Source organism: Rattus norvegicus, chromosome 3, assembly GCF_036323735.1.
Source record: "Rattus norvegicus strain BN/NHsdMcwi chromosome 3, GRCr8, whole genome shotgun sequence".
Classification (NCBI taxonomy): Eukaryota; Metazoa; Chordata; class Mammalia; order Rodentia; family Muridae; genus Rattus; species Rattus norvegicus.
The window spans coordinates 94,018,733-94,037,356 of record NC_086021.1 but is presented as its reverse complement, the minus strand read 5'-3'; the positions used below and the strand labels follow the sequence as shown (position 1 = coordinate 94,037,356).

Here is an 18,624-nt window from a genome sequence, read left to right as displayed (position 1 = left end):
ACAAACCTATATGATATGAACTTTAAAAGAATTTGAAGAAGATATAGGAAAACTAAAAGATCTACCATGCTTAGGGTTATTAGGATTAATACACACACACACACACACACACACACACACACACACACACACACACACACCACTCCAATAGCCCAATCGCCCTGGAAAGAGATTTTGGTAGTTCAGCCCATTCTGCATTACCTCTGATCGTCCTCATAGGACACAAGCCTTTTGTCTCAGTTTCTCTTTTGTCAGAGCTTACAGAAAGGGAAAGGTTTGCTGACAGAGAATTTCAGAGTTGGTTGAGGAGTGTCCAGGGTTCTTTTACAATGAATGAGATTGAGTTTCCTTTCTGACGGAATCTCCCCTTGGTCTGTTCAGCCTCTTCTCCCACACCTTCATGCTGATTTGTTGCTTCCCACCACCACTAACATGCTTCAGATGCTCCTACATCCAACAGGATGGCTAAGAAAAATAAAAAAACAGTGAGAAGCTCCAACATTTATGGTGACTGCATAACTGCTGTGTCTTAATAAACAAGAGAAATACATCATTACATAATATTTGTAGGTTGTAAGTACATAGTGCACACATCTATATAACTACTTTTGAGACTATATAAAATTGTGTTTAATATGGAGTTCTAATGTTCCAGGCATGACTTTTTACTATTTTTTTAATTTTTTGAGATATAATTGTCTAATTTCCCTCCTTTCTTCTCTTCCTCATTTTCCTCGATTGTTACTCACATATATGAACATAGCATTAAAATCCTTATATTCACTGGCATTTTTCAGGACCACTGTAGAGTAGGACTAGAATTTTGCTACTCCCCACTTTCATATTGTGTCATTGTACATGAGAAGTCACCTGGAAATAGGGCCTTATTGTGTTAGTTATTCCATATTAAAATTAACTCCCAGAATATGAAAGAAAGCACTGAGAATATAAGCAGCTGCTCATCTTGTGAGTCCCCCACAACTGGAGCAGCAGGCTGTCCCTAAACGTGTTTGTGTGGAATTCTTTCCCCTAACACTTTGGCCTGTTGAAAAAGAGCCACCTAACTCTACAGATACTTGAGGTGCCAGCCAGAGTGGAGTGATTCTGAGATCAGATCTCCACTCACTCAGAGGATCAGAGAAGGGGATGCAGATAAGAGAAGGGACTACAGGAGGCTGCAGGCCCAGTAGTGGATTGACAACATATAATGAATTCAAGAACATTTTTGGATGTTTCTTATCTCATACAGTCATGTGAGACCTCAGAAACATTATTTTGATTTTATTTTAATCTCTCCTTTTAAACTTGTATGCCATTAGCATATACATTACAGGTTCCAATTAAGTGTTTTTCAGTAATACCTGAGTTTGTGAATGAGTAAAGCTCTGTCTCTTTATCTGTTTCTAGTGCATTTCCTTGCGAATTTTTCCACTATTTATTGTATACTATTTCAATGTATTAGATTTTTTATTTTCCCTGATATTTTATTTTGCTCACTTAGAAGAGTGTTTGTTCTCTACTGAGAGAAAGAAGGGGGCAGATCCAGATGGAAGGGAAGGTTAGGCAGAAGTGAGAAGAGAAAAAGCCATAATCAGGATACATTATGTGAGAGAAAAAGATATTTTAATAAAAAGGGAAATGCTTGACTGAAAAAATTAGAGTAGTTATCTTAAGAGAGTTCTGTTGTATTCCTTGACAATTTTGAAGATCTATTCAGCACATAATTGTGTGGTCTACATAATGATATGAACAATATCTGCCAAATGATTCCTATGAGATGTCATGAATGCTGAATTAGAGGGCCCAAATAAAATGGTGGCTTGCATGGTACACTGGATAGGTCAGAGAGATTCTTTTGCTTCATGTATTACATACAATCTACAGTTTTTATATTGTTATGAAAAATGTTAAATTATTTGTCTTAAATTGCTATATACTCTTTTAAATAATCCAAAGAAATCTACTAAGCTCAGCAGAAGATAAGTGAATGTTTGGATAATATTTTCATGCCAGCAACAGAAGATGTCTTAATATGTACTAAGAGTGCTTGAGAGTGGACCTCATGGCAGAGGCTTCTTTGTCCTTTCAAGATAAGTCTCATTATTAAGGATTCTTCAAGACAAGATTTGGTATTCATAGTAATTACCTGCTCTGAGCCTATATGGAATATTGTCTTGAATTTTCTTTAGAGTCGGTCCCCAGAGATATCAGGTAAACATAAAATCTTTTCTCTTAATGCTATTCTCAATTCACAGAGCACCAGAAGTATTCTGACCCTCTCTTCAACAAGTGAGTTTATTCAGATTTCATTTTTACTGTGAAAATGTTTTCCTGACCTTGTAATTAAGATACACTTTGATTTTTCTTTCTATGTTAATTGAGAAACAATAATATTCAGGAGCAAAGTAAGTATATATAGTCAATGTCTTATTCATGGCAATATGTATCAAAGAAAGCATTAAACATTTTTTTTAGAGTATGCTTATGCCTCAGTGATATCAAAAAACAAAATATGGCCAAATGGCACTGTTTACATCTTTTATTTTAGACTTCTTTAATCTTTTATTTCTTGGAGAGGAAAACAAAAACAAGTGAACAAACAAAAAAACCAAAATTCAATAGATTAATTTGTGCAAATAACTGATTAAAATGGCATTTTATATTGCTCTATAAGGATATTTGACATTTCTTACATGATTTTGTATTTAACAGAAGATTCTACAGTCTCAGCTGTCTGCTAAAAGGCAATATGGTGCCAATGGAAAGAAATGTGAGTGTGGAGATTATCTTTGTCCTGGTGGGCTTCACAGACTACCCTGAGCTTCAGATCCCCCTCTTCCTAGTCTTTCTCTTCATGTACATCATCACTGTAGTGGGGAACCTTGGGATGATAGTGCTCATCAATATCGACCCCAAGTTCCACACTCCCATGTACTTTTTCCTTAGCCACCTTTCCTTTGTTGATTTCTGTTATCCAACAATTATCATGCCCAAGCTGCTTGAGAACTTGATCCTGGCTGATAAAACTATACTTTATTTCAGCTGCATGCTGCAGTACTTCCTGTCCTGTGTGGCTGTGGTGGCTGAGTCCTACTTGTTAGCAGTTATGGCCTATGACCGCTTTGTGGCCATCTGTAATCCCTTGCTGTATACTGTGGCCATGTCACAGAGACTGTGCATCCTGCTTGTGACTGGATCATATATCTGGAGCACATTGGCCACCTTGATTCTCCTCTGCTATGCTCTGCAGCTAAAGTTCTCAAGATTTACTGTGATCAACCACTTCTTCTGTGAATATACTGCCCTCATTGCTGTCTCTAGTTCTGATATACACATCCCCAGCCTGCTACTCTTTTGTTTTGCAACCTTTAATGAAGTGAGTACCCTACTGATCATTCTCACTTCTTACGTGTTCATTTTTGTGACTGTGTTAAAAATCAAATCTGCTAGTGGACGTCGCAAAGCCTTCTCTACCTGTGCCTCCCACCTGACTGCCATCACCATTTTTCATGGAACCATACTTTCTCTGTACTGTGTACCTAACCCACAAAATTCTAGGAATGCAGTCAAAGTGGCCTCTGTCTTTTACGCAGTTGTCAACCCCTTGCTTAACCCTCTTATCTACAGTCTGAGAAACAAGGATGTGAAAGAGGTTTTACAGAAAGTAGTGAGCACTTCATTGAAATTCCCACTTCACTGAAGCATCTTAAAGCATGTTCAGTACAAATATAAAATTAGAACAATGGCTGTTTCTATCTACTTTGATACATATTTGTTTGAATTGTATTGATTGTTATGATGCATAGATTGATTAATTCAACTCAGTAATGGAGGGAAAAGAAGCTTAATATTAGGAGGAAATAGAAAATATTTTGGTTCATAATATTCATTTCAAGTCAATATTATTATTATTATTATTATTATTATTATTATTGTTATATTAGAAAACATGTCAGGATATATTTCAGATTTTAATTACTTTTGAAAGAAGTTATTATTATAGATGATAAAAACTAACCAAGAAATGCAGAAAATTTCTTTGGTTGTTTTATAATCACGACAGAATACTTCTGACTGAAAACTTCAGTGAAATTCTGTCATTGGTAATATAAGTTTGCCATTAAATTACATTATTAAAGCACAATGGAGTATCTTGCATCATATATTTATTTCATTCTTTATGTTCAACAAATGGTTTGTATAATGTAACTGATCTCTATAGCCACCTTATTTGAGTGGATTGCATCAAAACAATAACAACATATCTTTGAAAGAAAATGACACCAATATCTAAGGAAATGATAAAGGACTAGCTGACATGATTTAAATTTAAAGGTTAGCTCTACAATTTGAATATCTTCTTCCCTTTTCATAAAGCAATTGTTAGAGTCTCAGTGGTAGAGGCTACACACATTACTTCTGTGTTTCAAAACAAAAAATGTTTAAATTACTTTATTTCTAAGGTAGTACTTGGATATTATTGGGAGAAACGTTTCATTCCTAGAATAACTTGTTATCAAAATATTTAGAAGCATGGTTTATAGCAATTCATATAAAAAAACAAACGATAACCCAGAAATATTGAAGATCATATTTTGTTATTTATGTTTCATTGTTTATACATCTGACTGAATTAACCTAAATATCTGGTAGTGAAATTTCATGAATTAAAATAAATTTGAATGATGAGAAAATACTATAAGTTAACATAAATTATGAAGTATCTATTTTAAAATATCACCACTTTAGAAGAATAATCAAATAAGGAAAATATTACATATTTTATTTATTTCCCAAAGACTAAGTACTGAAGTTTTAGTGTTAAAGTTTAATCTTTAAATTCCATGAAAAGAACATTAACAGATTAATAATAAAAATGACTAAACACAGAGAAAATATCATTTGCATATAAACATTGATATAAGATATACTTAGGTTTTATGAAATTATAATAGCCATTTAAAGAGATGTTTCTCATCAGAAAGATGGAATAAAAGCTCATATGTGTTACACTTCTTTTCTGTAACAATTGTTGTGAAAAAAATTTTTAATAACACAACTGTGGAGGCTGAAATACAAATGACCCTAGTAGTGTGTTTGAAAATGTGTTTGAATCTTTGGCTCCCAATTATTAGAAATGTTTGGGAAGATTAGGAACTAAGTCCTTGCTAGAGGAAATATGTCTATCAGAGTAGGCTTGAGGGTTCAAAAGCCTATACCATCTCCAGTTCTGTGTGTGTGTGTGTGTGTGTGTGTGTGTGTGCGTGTGCGTGTGCGCGTGCATGCATGTGTGTGTGTCTGTCTCTCTCTGTCTCTGTCTCTCTCTGTCTCTCTCTCTCTCTCTCTCTCTCTCTCTCTCTCTGTATCTCCCTCACTTTCTCCTTGCCCCTGCCTATTGATCATGCCTCAGCTGCTTCTGTAGCACCACTGTGCCTATCTTTCTGCTGCCATGTTTCTCACCATGATTATCATGAACTCTAACCTTCTAAAACTGTGTGCCCCCAATAAATGCCTTCTTTTATAAGATGTCTGGTTCACAGTCTTTTTTCATGGTTATGAAAAAAATAACTTAGCTATGGTGGTAAGGAATCACACAATTTTATGCATTCCAGAAGTATGACAAGATTTATTATCCATATGAGAATATTTGAAGGACCAGCAATGTTAAATTCATATCATTTGACATGCATTCAAAAATCATAATCCTAGGAATTACTCTGAGAGCTAAAGTAACAAACTAAAGAAACATTTCTAAAACTATAATGGCTAACAACACCAAGGTAAAAGGAATTTAACAAAAAGATGATTGAATAAAATTTTGGTTACTATCAAATAATAAAAGAAATAGGAAAAATGTTTAAGTATTTGTATTTTGTTTACAATTGCAGTTTAAAAATATTTATTATTATACTTTATGTGTATGAATTTTTGCTTAGATATCTATCATGTTCATTCTTGGTACCAGTGGAAGCTGACAGAGAATGCCACTATGTGCTACTGTGTCAGTTCTGAAACTGTGACACAAATCTTACAAAACATTAACAACTTTCTTAACGACTGAGCCCTTTTGCAAAATGCCAGTTGCAGCTTTAGTAAGTAAAGACAAGAAATGTAAGAGAGATTATAATATGAAAAATTAAAGTTAAAACAGAAAGACAAGAAAGAAATAGGTAATATAATTTGATTAAATTCATTAATGAATAAATAATTATAGGCTAGGATTCCCAAAATATTGGAAAAGAGTTAGGTCTCAAAACTTGGAAAATTTAAGCACAGATAATTTAATCTCAACAATATTTAGGAATTTCCTTGAAAATAATGATCCTCAAAATAAATCTCAATAAAAATAGTGAAGAATTTTTTAATCAAAAATTATTCTATATTTCATCAATACTTTCTTGTGAAACAGAAATAAATTTCCTTGGGTAAATGATTGATGTGTATGCTAAGTTATTAGAGATTACAGATGAATCTTGGAGAGGGTGACACTCAACAGCTAGTGATATTTTAAAAGATATAAAAACTGTAATGTAAAATAGTGTATGTATAGATTAAAATGTCTATAAAAATGAATGTACACTATAGTTGATTTAAAGCCAAAATGTCTTCCACCTTCTTTGATATTAAAAATGCCAAATTAACGTATGAATAACAAATCTTTCTTTCCTACTAAATGTGCCTACATGGTGATCATTCGTATAAAAATAAAAACATAATATTTATACTTTCTGTGCTTAAATTAGCATTAGGATTCCATTGAGGTATGAGAAGAGGAAATTCAGAATCAGTGAGTATAAATAGTAGAATCAATAGCCAAATACAATTTGAAAGTTTTAAATTAAATAATGGATTGTAATAATAATTGTCTGTGTAGTAAAATCCATTAACAGAATGATAGTAAATTCAAAAGTGAGATTTGTATTTTTGACTATCAATAGTGAAACTATTGATGAGAATGGGATATGAAATATCTTTTCATGTACCTCCAATGGTCTATAACAGATAGGGGTGGATATGAAGAACTCTTGCTAAAAAGAAATTTAAAAATTAATTCAAATTATATAATTATCTAATTAAAATCACTGTTTCAAGGGCAAAACCAATAAAAAATGAGCCAGCAGGAGAAGAATCCAAGTAAGAATGAGCTACAAATATTTGATCATGTCCATCCCCAAATCTGCCAAAATATGTACATCTCATGTATTGTACACACCCATTTCAGAATGCAGAAAACACAGTTATTAACTGAGTTAGTTTGATTGATTTTTGTCAACAGCATACCTACTGGTGCCCAATTCACCATAGAAAAGTGATTCTTTTTATTTAGCTGTCTTTAACTGTCAGTTTTCTAATTAAGCTTAGGCATAGTGGGTAATTCTGCTTTGAATGTGGTACACGAAAGGTCAGGTTAAAGGGAGGTAGCAATGTGCTTTAGGAAGGTTGGAAAAAGAGTGACTAAGCCCCTGGGAGGTCTCCTAGTTTGTTCCTGGAGTTTTGCCATTTTTGGTTTTGTGTCATGGTTTTTAAGTAGACCCTCTTTAAAAAGACTGGGAGAACTCAAGAAGTTAGACTTGGGAGAGCCAAAAAAACCCTATTAAAATTGGGTACAGAGCTAAACAAAGAATTCACAGCTGAGGAATATTGAATGGCTGAGAAGCACCTAAAGAAATATTCAACATCTTTAGTCATCAAGGAAATACAAATCAAAATATCCCTGAGATTTTACCTCATGCCAAAAGATACTCCAACATAAAATATGGCTTCATATGGAACATGTCATAACATAAGCACACTAGGATAGCACTGAACTGCTTATAAATAAATATGCAAATTTATGTACATTTCATTATCTCTTTCTCTTACAGTAATTAAGGACAATTTTGAGCATTATATGAATTTATATTTTTAGGTCAAGAGGATATGACCTAGTAGTAAGAAATCAAGGTCACGTAAGATGATGAGCAAAATTACTACAAACTGATCTGAGTGTAATCATTAACTCTATGAATGTGTGGAATTGAAATTGCATTGTGTGGAGTTATTTGAAAATATTTATGATTGAAATAGAGTGTGGAAAAATGACTAGATTTGTGTATACATCAAAATTCTTATTTAAACCTGGAACTTCAAATGCAATCTTCATCAATTCTCTAGTTTTAAGTATCTCTAAATTACATGATGCTGTCTTTACCAATGTCCAGTGACAAAGACCATTTGAATATTGTAGCACTGATGACTGTGTTAATAATGGTAAAATATAATTATCTGTCAATACCTTAAAACAAGTAGCTGTCCTTTTTACTGGAGTAACTAAATAAAAGAATGAAAAAGAGTTGTCATATGTTTAGCTACAAATAATACATGTCTACTTCAATATCTTAATATAAAAGTTGAATTTAATGTAGTTTTATATACTATTTTTTCTATGTACTATTATTGTGAGTCTCAAAAATTACAGTTTTTATAATTTTGAAAATATGGACATTTCTATGTTCGTTCAAAACAACTATGTTGTTTTTTAGCCTTAATTTGACTTGTAGTAAGGATATCAATGATATTACTCTAATTAAGCCATATAGTACATGTAAAAACTTGTAATTTAACCTCTTGTTGAGGTTGCTTTATTATGTAATAGGAAAAAGATCACCAAGCATTTTATTTAGCCATTAATGAATAAAAGAGTCAATCAAAGGCAGAAGTTTATCATACTTAAGTCCCAGTAGTCTCAGAGTGAAAATAAAATGTCATCCACATAGTTCATATGTCAATGATGATAATAGAAAGATGCGAGCCATGTATGTTAGTTTCTTTGTTTCTTCCTTTCTTCTCTATTATTTATTTATTAATAATTTATTTATGTTTAACTAATCTTTCAGCAATGAAGACTTCTTTATTAATATGTTAGTGAACAACTCATGCAAACATAAACTATAGCATAATGAGCAATGACAAACAAAACAAAATAAAAACAAAAAGCAAAAAAAAAAAAACCTCACCCCCCAAAACAACCTGACACCAGGCTCCTGTCTTATAGGTGCAGCCCTCCCCCACAGCCCCTCTTTAGAGAGGTTTGTGGTCATTAGTTATGTAGGGGCAACAAACCAAAACCTTCCATATATAAATGAGGCCTCTCTAACCTTTCAGACCAAGTCAACAGACACCACCGACTGTCAGATGCCAACCCACCCCACAGCTGTACATAAAGATTCTGTCCAAAAGAATAAAGGTGTGTGAGAATCAGTTCATTGTCTGATAGCTCCTGTCATAAGAGCTATAACACCACCACCAGGGAAGGGATCTGCTATCCGGAAACAACAGCAGAAACTCCCCTGCACCCCCTTACTGGCTAGTCAGCCTCCCTCAGGTCAGTCAAGAAGGTTCAGTGCAGCATGGCCAGTGTTACTTCTGGGAGGAACAGCAGAGACAGCAGCAGTGGAGGCAGACCCTGAAGTGATAGAGTCAATTCACTTTCCTTGCTAACATCCTTTTCTCTTTACTTGAACCTTCCTACCTGGCCCGACCAGAGATCTACATGGAAGGCCTCCAGTACACAGGCTCACAGGAAGGAAACGAATATATATCTATATTACTTGGAAGCCTGGGGTAGAGATGTGTATGTGGAGGAATTTGACCAAGATATAGTAACATTGTTACGTGATTAAAAATTAAAATATTTCAGGTAGTGTAACCCCCATACTATATACATGATATTGAAATATACTGGTTTTCCTATAAATCAGAATTGTTCCCAGTTTTCAAACACAGTATTCATGTCTAGAAAGTACAGATGGAGTTCTTTTGGCAACAGCAGTATCCATTCAACTCCGTTGACAATAACTTCTATTTAGTGAGAAATGTTTTTCTGAAATAAGAACTTCATTTCCATCTCTGATTAATATGTATAGAAGTATAACTGCCTTTTGAAAGTCCAATTTTATAAATACAGTTTATGTTGTCTTTACCTTGCTTCTTTGTTTCTGATGTCTTAATATTTAACTTAATTGTATTCATCATAGGTTTAAAGAACCATATTCCCAACTCAAATGCAAATGTCTTTTAGAAATTATCTGAACTAATCAGTTTTTCACTATGCATTTTTCTCATTTTCTAGGCTTAATAGGAATATGGCAGTGAACCATTTAGCAAGGCAGATTGTTTCTTAGAAAAGTTTAGATTCTCTCGGAGTAAATGGTAGCCTGTGAAAGAATGTATCCCGTAAAATAAAAGTATGAGAGAGAAAATGAATTAAATAAAATGAGATGTGGACCAGGATGACTACAATCTTCACATGCATCACACAACTAGCCAGCTTTATTTGGTTAATGAGGGTTGAAGCTCTTGGTAATTACTTTGCCTCATTATTTCTCAGAGGAATGTATTGGAATGTACTCCATCTGCCAAAATATAGTAGATGGCATAAAAAATGTCATAGCAACCAGCTGTGAAATACATACAATCATAGAAGTTATGTCATGAGCATGCTAACTCTTAGAAGATAACAAAGAGTTCCACAACAGCAACAACATAACAGCCACCATCATAGCTTGGTTTCAGAAGAGACATGAAGCTTCCTTTGAGCATTATGTTACATAAACTCTTATGTTCCTTGAACATTTGTTTTTGGACATGTCATTCACATACAGGCACTGGACATTTTAAAAGTAACCAGGTGGATTTAACATACATGTCAGAATACTTGTTAAAACATAAGTCAACAGCAGATTTATAAAAAAAATAACTTTTCATACCACTTTGTATCTATACAGTGTGGTAATTAATACTGGTCTCTTTTCCAAGACTTTGTTCTGTAATGCATTTTAGGAAGCCCATTTTTTTTTCATGTTTGCTTTGTAAATATATAGAGATGTATCATGTATATATTTTATACCATTAAAATATATGTTTCACTTTCTGTAGCATTTTCTCTTCCTAATTAGATATAAATCTAGTACTGGTAATCTGGTTAGGGTTAGAATATTTTGCCTGTTAAATGTTGAAGTCATGACCTTGGTCATGATAAACTAGTGGCATAACAGTGAGCTTCACTCTCAAACTAAAAACAATTTACTCTTCTAGAATAAAAAAATAATCTTATTTGCTTGTGAACCACCCTGCAAGTGTGAAATTCCACATGTTGTGCCATATGCTTATAATTTCTAAATAATTTCTAAGAATCTGTTATCAGGTACAGGATTAACTCAAGTTCTGAACCTTTAAGTATCCAGAGATTCTTCCATGAATAAATCAATAGTCTATACATATTTTCAGGCTTTCAGAATTTGTACTGTTAATTTCATTTGTATTTCAAAAACGTATTACATAAGGAAAAAGAAATAGCTCCTTGAGGCAGATATGGGTTCAAATTTGTATCTTATTTACATAACGGCTTGTGGCTATAGATAATTCTTATAGATATCAACTCTTAAAGAGTTAATTAAAACATTATAAAATATTATATGTAATATTATGCAAGAGAGTGTTTACTATTTTATCAGACTACATATAAAGGATGAAGTCCTTAGTGTTTAAAAGAACTGATGGTAATATTCACATCATCATGTCATGAACCACAGATTTGTCACAAACCCTGTTCTCTTAAAATCCATCTGTCTATTTGGTCATAATATACCTATGACTGCTAGCTTCAGGCTCCAATTGCAAATCTGTACAGCATCTAACTATGATGCTAGGTTTCCTCTTACTACCTTCAGTATTGGATAAAGCTGTGCATAAGTTTTCAAACGGTGATCCAGGCAATCTCCCTATTATCCCTGCTGAGGCTTTAACTACAATGATGTATAAATCCCATACTCTACATCCCAAACCACATTTGACTATGAAGACTAAAGCACTATATTTTATATTAGCCTATATAGTTCTTGCCTAGTGGGCATGTTGAAATGCCATATTGACCTACAAAGATTCATGATCTATCAGGTAGTTCAAATAATATTTACTCTTGGCTATTCAAGATGAAATATTTACTGCATTCAATATCAAGGTGCCATCTTCTCTTTATTTTCTTAAAGCCCCTTTTCCAGGTCTCTATTGTATTATAGGTCTGCTGGGGAAAATTATTGCTTATAAAATAATTACCTACTTCAGGGAATAAAAACCTGGTATAGATTCAAAACTTGCCAAATATTTTTAGTATCATACTTTTTCCATCTAATTTATCTTCCTTATTTATCCTTGTATTTGGCTTATTTCTTTTCTGCTATTCCTGAAAAACAGTGTTTGTCCTAAAAAACAGCCAAATAAGCCATCATCTCCAACTCTTTGATTACAGTTTCTGTCTGTACCATCATTATGACAAATACTCCTAATAATGTTACCACCATAATTAGAGATCAAGTGATTTAAATCCCCCCTGATCATTAAAAACATGTATTTTATCAAAAATTGAAGCTATACAACATGTATGAATATTCATACAATTATTACATTAGTATTTAAAAAACATGTTGGCTAATATCTTCCTAAGTATAGCTTGTATTAATAGGCCCATTCATAGGAATTAAGTCAAAACACTACAAAAGGAAAATTTACACTTTCAAATATAAAAGTTATACAAATGAAACTAAAAGAAACCAATAACAAACTGATATTTATTTTTAAAAACACTCAGGATGTACACTAAGGCAGATACTGTCATCAATGTCATGGAATTATTCAGTGAACAGGAATGGATAACTATGGAAGTGAGACAATGCAACACATATGTAGCAAGATAGAAAGAATAGACAACATACATAACCAAAAAAAGTAAATATAATTTCTTACATCCATCCTTGAGTTAAAATTTAAAACACAAATTGTCTTTTGTAAATACATATGTGTTTAGAAAAAAATGATAATTTTTGAGGAATTAAAAGTTTGTTCTATCTCAACAAAAACTACAATGAGTTTATATTATTTGTATTTTAAAAGGGAAGGAGGAAATATATAAATCAACTTTATTTACACTAAAATAATTATTAGGATGCTACAACCATTCTGCTGCTCTTATGATCACATACTTTGACTGAAAAATAAGAAAGACACAAAAATGAATGTACTGTGATGTATGATAGATCTGGGAAGAGCTGGCAGAGTGAGTAAATTTGATACAACTACATTATAATATATTCTCATAGGAATGATAACAGAAGACTTATCTGCTACTGGCAATTTTGGAGAAATTTAGCATGAAAGACTATGTAAGTGAAAAGACAATCTTACTTAAAATATATACTAAACATCGCATGCCACAGGAGCACGTGTTCCACTATGTTCATAGCAGCCTTATTTGTGATAGCCAGAAGCTGGAAACAACGCAGTTGTCTCACCACAGAAGAAAGAATACAGAAAAGGTGGTTCCATTACACAGTGCAATACCGCTCAAGTACTAAGAACAAGGACATCCTGAATATTGCAGGCTAATGGATAGACCTAAAAAATATTATCCTGAGTGAGATAAATCAGGTCCAAAAAGATATGTACAGTATGTTCTCCATGATAAGTGGATATTAGCCAAAAAAACAGTATAGAATACCCAAAATACAGTCCACAGAACTAAAAAAGGTTGACAGGCTGAAGGGCCCAAGTGAGGACTCCTTAGGGCCACTTGGAAGGGAGAAGAAAGCAACCACAAAAAGGGAGGGAGGGAGAGACACAGCAGAGAAAGGGGATGAGGGTGGAGCGAGAAATGAATATGAAAAGGTATTGGGTTAGGAAAAAGGACTGAAGCACTGAGGGCCAGCAGAAAGAATAGAATCGGGCAATCTCAGGAGGAAGGAGGTTGGGAAGACCCTCCAAAATGTAGCAGAGACCTGGGAGGTGCGAGACTCTCAGGATTCAAAGGGGTGGACCCCGACATGAAATGCCCTGCAGTGAGAGAGGGAACTTGATGAGGCCACCTCCAGTAGAAAGACTGGGCATCAGAGTAAGGAATGGGTTGTTGACTCCAACAGTCAAAGTTCAGATAATTCTTGCTGTCTGAAAGAAATGCATGGATAGAAATGGAGAGAAGCCTTAGGAAAAGAAGATCCAGTGACAGGCTCAACGTGGTATCCAGCTCAAAGGGAGGCCCCAAGACCTGACAACATTACTGAGGCAATGGGGCACTCACAAAAAAGGAACATAGCATGACTGCCCTTCAAAACACCCAAAAAAGATGTAGATGTGTGCACCCAAACAATGAACAAAAGCTGCTGACCCCTCTGGTTCAATTAGGGAAAAGCTACATGAAGCTGAGGAGGAGGGCAAAACTGTAGGAGGACCAGTAGTCTAAATTAACCATGATGCCCAAGATATCTGAGACACTGGATCACCAATATACCAGCTGAGATTAGGTCCCCAGCACATATACAACAAAGGACTCCCTGGTCTGTGCTTAGTGAGAAAAGATGCACATTACCCTCAAGAGACTGGAGACCCCAGAAAGCTTAAGGTTTGGTGGGATGGGTGGGGTGGGGACATCCTCATACAGACAGATATGGGATGTGTAATAGTCAGAAGGTGGATCAGTAGGTAAATAAAACCTAGAATACAAAAATAAATTTAAAAAAGGGATATTCAGAAATAACAGGGAAGATGCCTAGTTTCAATGATAGACAGTGGACTTTCTTAATGGAACTTCATTATACATACAGTTGGGGAAATAAAACATTCAACCGACCTTCCCTAATTTTACTAGGGAGAAGTAAAGAAATTTGCTAATGTTTTGAAACCCATCTTTACTTAGTTAAGAAAACAATTTTTTTGCTAATAATTTTTCTAAAGGCAAATTTGACATCTTTGTTTCTGAGGCTGTATATCAAGGGGTTAAGCATGGGTATAATCAATGTATAGAACACAGAGGCCATTTTGTCAATATCCATTGAATGTCCTGTACTAGGACGCAAATAAATGAAAATCAGGGTGCCATGATAAATGGTGATTACTGTCAGGTGAGAAGCACAAGTAGAGAACCCTTTCTTTCTTCCCTCTGCAGAACCTATTTTAAAAATGGCCACTATGATATACATATAGGAGAGGAGAACAGTAAGAAGAGAGAGAGCTTCCACCAAACTTGCAAATACTACCAATATTATATCATGTGTATAGGTATCAGAGCATGACAGAGAGAAGAGTGGAGAGATATCACAAAAGAAATGGTTAATTTCTTTGGAACAAAATGACAACTGGAATGTATTAGTAGTATGGATTATTGAACTCATAGTTCCACCTAAGAATGCACCAAATGCTAGCTGAATACAGACTCTCTTGGACATAATTACAGTATAGAGCAGGGGGTTACAGATTGCAATGTACCTGTCATAAGACATGGCAGACAAAAGGAAAGATTCTGTGTCAACCAGAGAGCAGAAAAAGTACAACTGTGTAGCACAGCCATTGTAAGAAATTACCTTCTTGTCAGAAATCAGATTCACAAGTAATTTAGGGGCAATGACAGAAGAGTAGCATGCATCTATGAAGGACAGAATACAGAGGAAAAAGTACATGGGGATATGTAAATTAGAACTGACTGTGATTAATAAGATCATCCCAATATTCCCCATCAGAGTAACAGAGTAGATGGAGAAAAACACAACAAATAGAAGACTCTGTAGTTCTGGATGATCACTGAATCCCAAGAGAAGGAATTCAGTCTTCACAGTGTTGTTCTCCAAGCTCATTATTTGTTGAAATTTTGGTTTCTGCAGACCAGGTAAAATAAAAATAGAATAAAAACATAGAAAATTTTAAAATTTAACAGAAAAGTGATTTATAATCTACCTCATTCTTAAAGTGTAAGAATTATAGCATATTAAATTAATAAATTCCCAATATTGATGTTAAATTAAAATTTATGTCTTTTTAAAATGTATGCATCACATTCACCATCACATTGCTGTGCTTTCTGAATATAGATGACAGTTTACTTTTAATTCTTTGGCTCTCTATCAACATTGTCAAAGTGTAACTCAGTGTGTTGTTCTACAACTGTGAACAAATTCGTCAGTCTCCTATATTTTGTCTCATCAATTTCTAAAGTAGATAAAAATATCTAACTTCCAGAAAAATCTTCAACAATGCAGTTGAAGGACTGTTTTTTCACTTTAAGATGTAGTTTCCAGGTGGGGAACAAGGGATGTCCTCAGAATTATTCAACTACTATTAATAATACAAAATAAAAAATAAAATAAAGACTAGGAATGATTATTTCATGAGTATCAGTTCTGTTCCTCAGAAGCTAAGGAATGTTCAGAAAGACAATCATCTACCATGTCTGAGGTTCATCAATAATCTGAGAATGATAGAACTGTACTAATAAATAATTATCTTATTCAGAGTTTAACACACCAAATGGCACACCATTTTCACTAATTTTCACTGAATGTTATGATCTCTCCTGCAGGTTCATTACATACTTTTTCTTACAAGTAATGACCTCATTAAGATAAAACAAGGAGAAATCAATTGTGTTTTACAATTAATTTTACACCAATTACTAACTATATCTGTCCTTTTTTGGTCCTTTATGTGTTTATTGGTGTTGTTGTTTTGAGGCTGGGTCTCATGTGCAGACTTGGTTGGCCCAGAACTCACTAAAATCCCAGGCTGACCTCACATCTGACTCACAGAAATCCACTTGCATCAGCCTCCTGAGTACTAGGTTAAAGGTGTGATCCATCATGCCTGGCTCTGTTTAATTTATTTAGTTAATAGTTAATGCTTTACAGTGAAGTGTTCAGGACATTGCTTCAGGATCTAAAATATGGATTAATGTCTTTAAAATATCCACACTTTAAGTGTATTCAGATTTATAGCTAGGATTTTGTTGGACTCACCAAGAGAATGAAAAACATGCTTGACTGGAATCATGTTCAAATCAATCACCAGTTTTCTAGATGGTAATTATGAGAACTGAACTACTGCAGTCTCATCCAGTATCAATATCTGAGAATTGTGATTAGAATACTTACCAAATTACCTATCTCTCATTCACTTCCTTCTTCACTCTTGTGAGCCAAAGTTTATTTTTGAGGAGAAAACCTATGTAACAATTAAATAAAAAATATAAATCCATTATAGCATTTCTCATTTTCCATTTTTGACACACCTTTTGTGTTCTTCAAGGAAAGTACACTTCCCTTAAAAAGGCTGGGTTCCTAGGAAAAGCAGGACATTTTATACTTTGCATTTAGGACGCTAATCTCATGTGAGCTTCTAGGAACCCAAATGCTAGCATCCAAACTCCCATGAGAAAATAAGTGAGCTATCAAACCATTTCACGAAGGAATTAATTAAGCATAAAATGGAATGATGCAACAAATATTTGTCTTGGAAATGCCTCAAAGAAAATCACTTTGACTTTCCAATTATGGACTATGTAAATACTTAATAGTATTTGTTAGCCCCCTGATTTAAGTAACCACAGCCGATTTTCACATGGCACTGAGAACATTATGTGCAAAAAAAACAGTAGAATGAATTGACATAGCATATTTATGGGTTCAAAATATTATGTATATATATGTATATATACATATATATAATTGCAATAAATAAAATGAGTACAGTTCATTGTTTATAATTAGACTTTAAAAAATAAAACTGTTGAAAGACAACAAATATGAATATAATAAATTTATATCTATATTTTACTGAAATTCTATCTGCCAAAAGCAGCACTATTTTCTAGTCTTTATTCTATAAACATCCATACTTCACGAATATTTTGTTCCAGTTCCTTTTCTGGTTAGTAAACAAAGAACAGGAGAATAATTTTATTTGGAAAATAAAAAAAATTATTAAGAATGTAGTAGTAACAGAAAAACAGCATTGAGTCATAAGAAAGTGTGGTAAAGAGAAAGTAAAATATTAAAGTTCATGGTTTGTATATCATGGTACTTTAGCTTACCAATTTATCCTTCTAATCACATATAGTAAATGTGAACTAAATGAAAGGAACATTTTACAAAAGGAATATAGTTGCTCACATTCAATTATATGTGTCTAAAAATGGAAGAAATCTTCGAATTGGTCTTCATGTAGTCTGTAAGTTGTATCTTGGGTATTCTGAGCTTTTGACCTAATGTCCACTTATCATTGAGTACATACCATATGAGTTCTTGTGTGACTGGGCCACCTTGTTCAGGATGATATTTTCTAGTTTTATGCATTTGCCTAATTTCGTGAAGTCACTGTATTTAATGACCGAGTAGTACTCCATTGTGAAAATGTACCACGTTTTTCTGTATCCATTTTTCTGTTGAAGGACAGCTCAGGTGTTTCCACTTTCTAATTACTATAAATAAGACAGCTATAAACATATGGGAGCATGTGTCCTTGTTTTATGTTAGAGCATCTTTGGGATATATGTCCAGTAATGGTATAGCTGGCTCCTCAGCTAGTACTGTGTCTAATTTTCTGAGGAACCACCATAAAGATGTGGATGATTACAGCCAACCATCTGACTGAACACAGGGACCCCAATGGAAGAGTTAAGGGAAGAATTTAATGAGTGTCAAGAGCCATAATGTGACAAGCTAATAACTAGCAGGTGATCTTCCTGAGATTGTCTGCCTCAGATTCTTGTATAATTATCAACAGGTTTGCTCTTTAAGGTAAGGCCATAGGAGAATTCATTTTAGTAAA

General features: G+C 33.9%; 2 protein-coding genes across 2 annotated transcripts; one reads left to right on the top strand and one right to left on the bottom strand.

Annotated features, from left to right (window-relative positions):
• Positions 1 to 2,749: 2,749 nt before the first annotated feature.
• Or5d14 (olfactory receptor family 5 subfamily D member 14) lies at positions 2,750 to 3,700 on the top strand. The gene has a single exon (NM_001000334.1). The coding sequence runs from the start codon at positions 2,750 to 2,752 to the stop codon at positions 3,698 to 3,700; it is 951 nt and encodes a 316-aa protein (NP_001000334.1).
• An 11,017-nt stretch (positions 3,701 to 14,717) lies between these two features.
• Positions 14,718 to 15,659, bottom strand: Or9m1b (olfactory receptor family 9 subfamily M member 1B). The gene has a single exon (NM_001000927.1). It carries the CDS (start codon positions 15,657 to 15,659, stop codon positions 14,718 to 14,720), a length of 942 nt encoding a protein of 313 aa, NP_001000927.1.
• Positions 15,660 to 18,624: the final 2,965 nt, after the last annotated feature.

Bases quoted from the DNA above. Each gene is read 5' to 3' on its own strand.
- Or9m1b (NM_001000927.1), bottom strand. From the start codon at position 15,659: ATGAGCTTGGAGAACAACACTGTGAAGACTGAATTCCTTCTCTTGGGA.
- Or5d14 (NM_001000334.1), top strand. From the start codon at position 2,750: ATGGTGCCAATGGAAAGAAATGTGAGTGTGGAGATTATCTTTGTCCTG.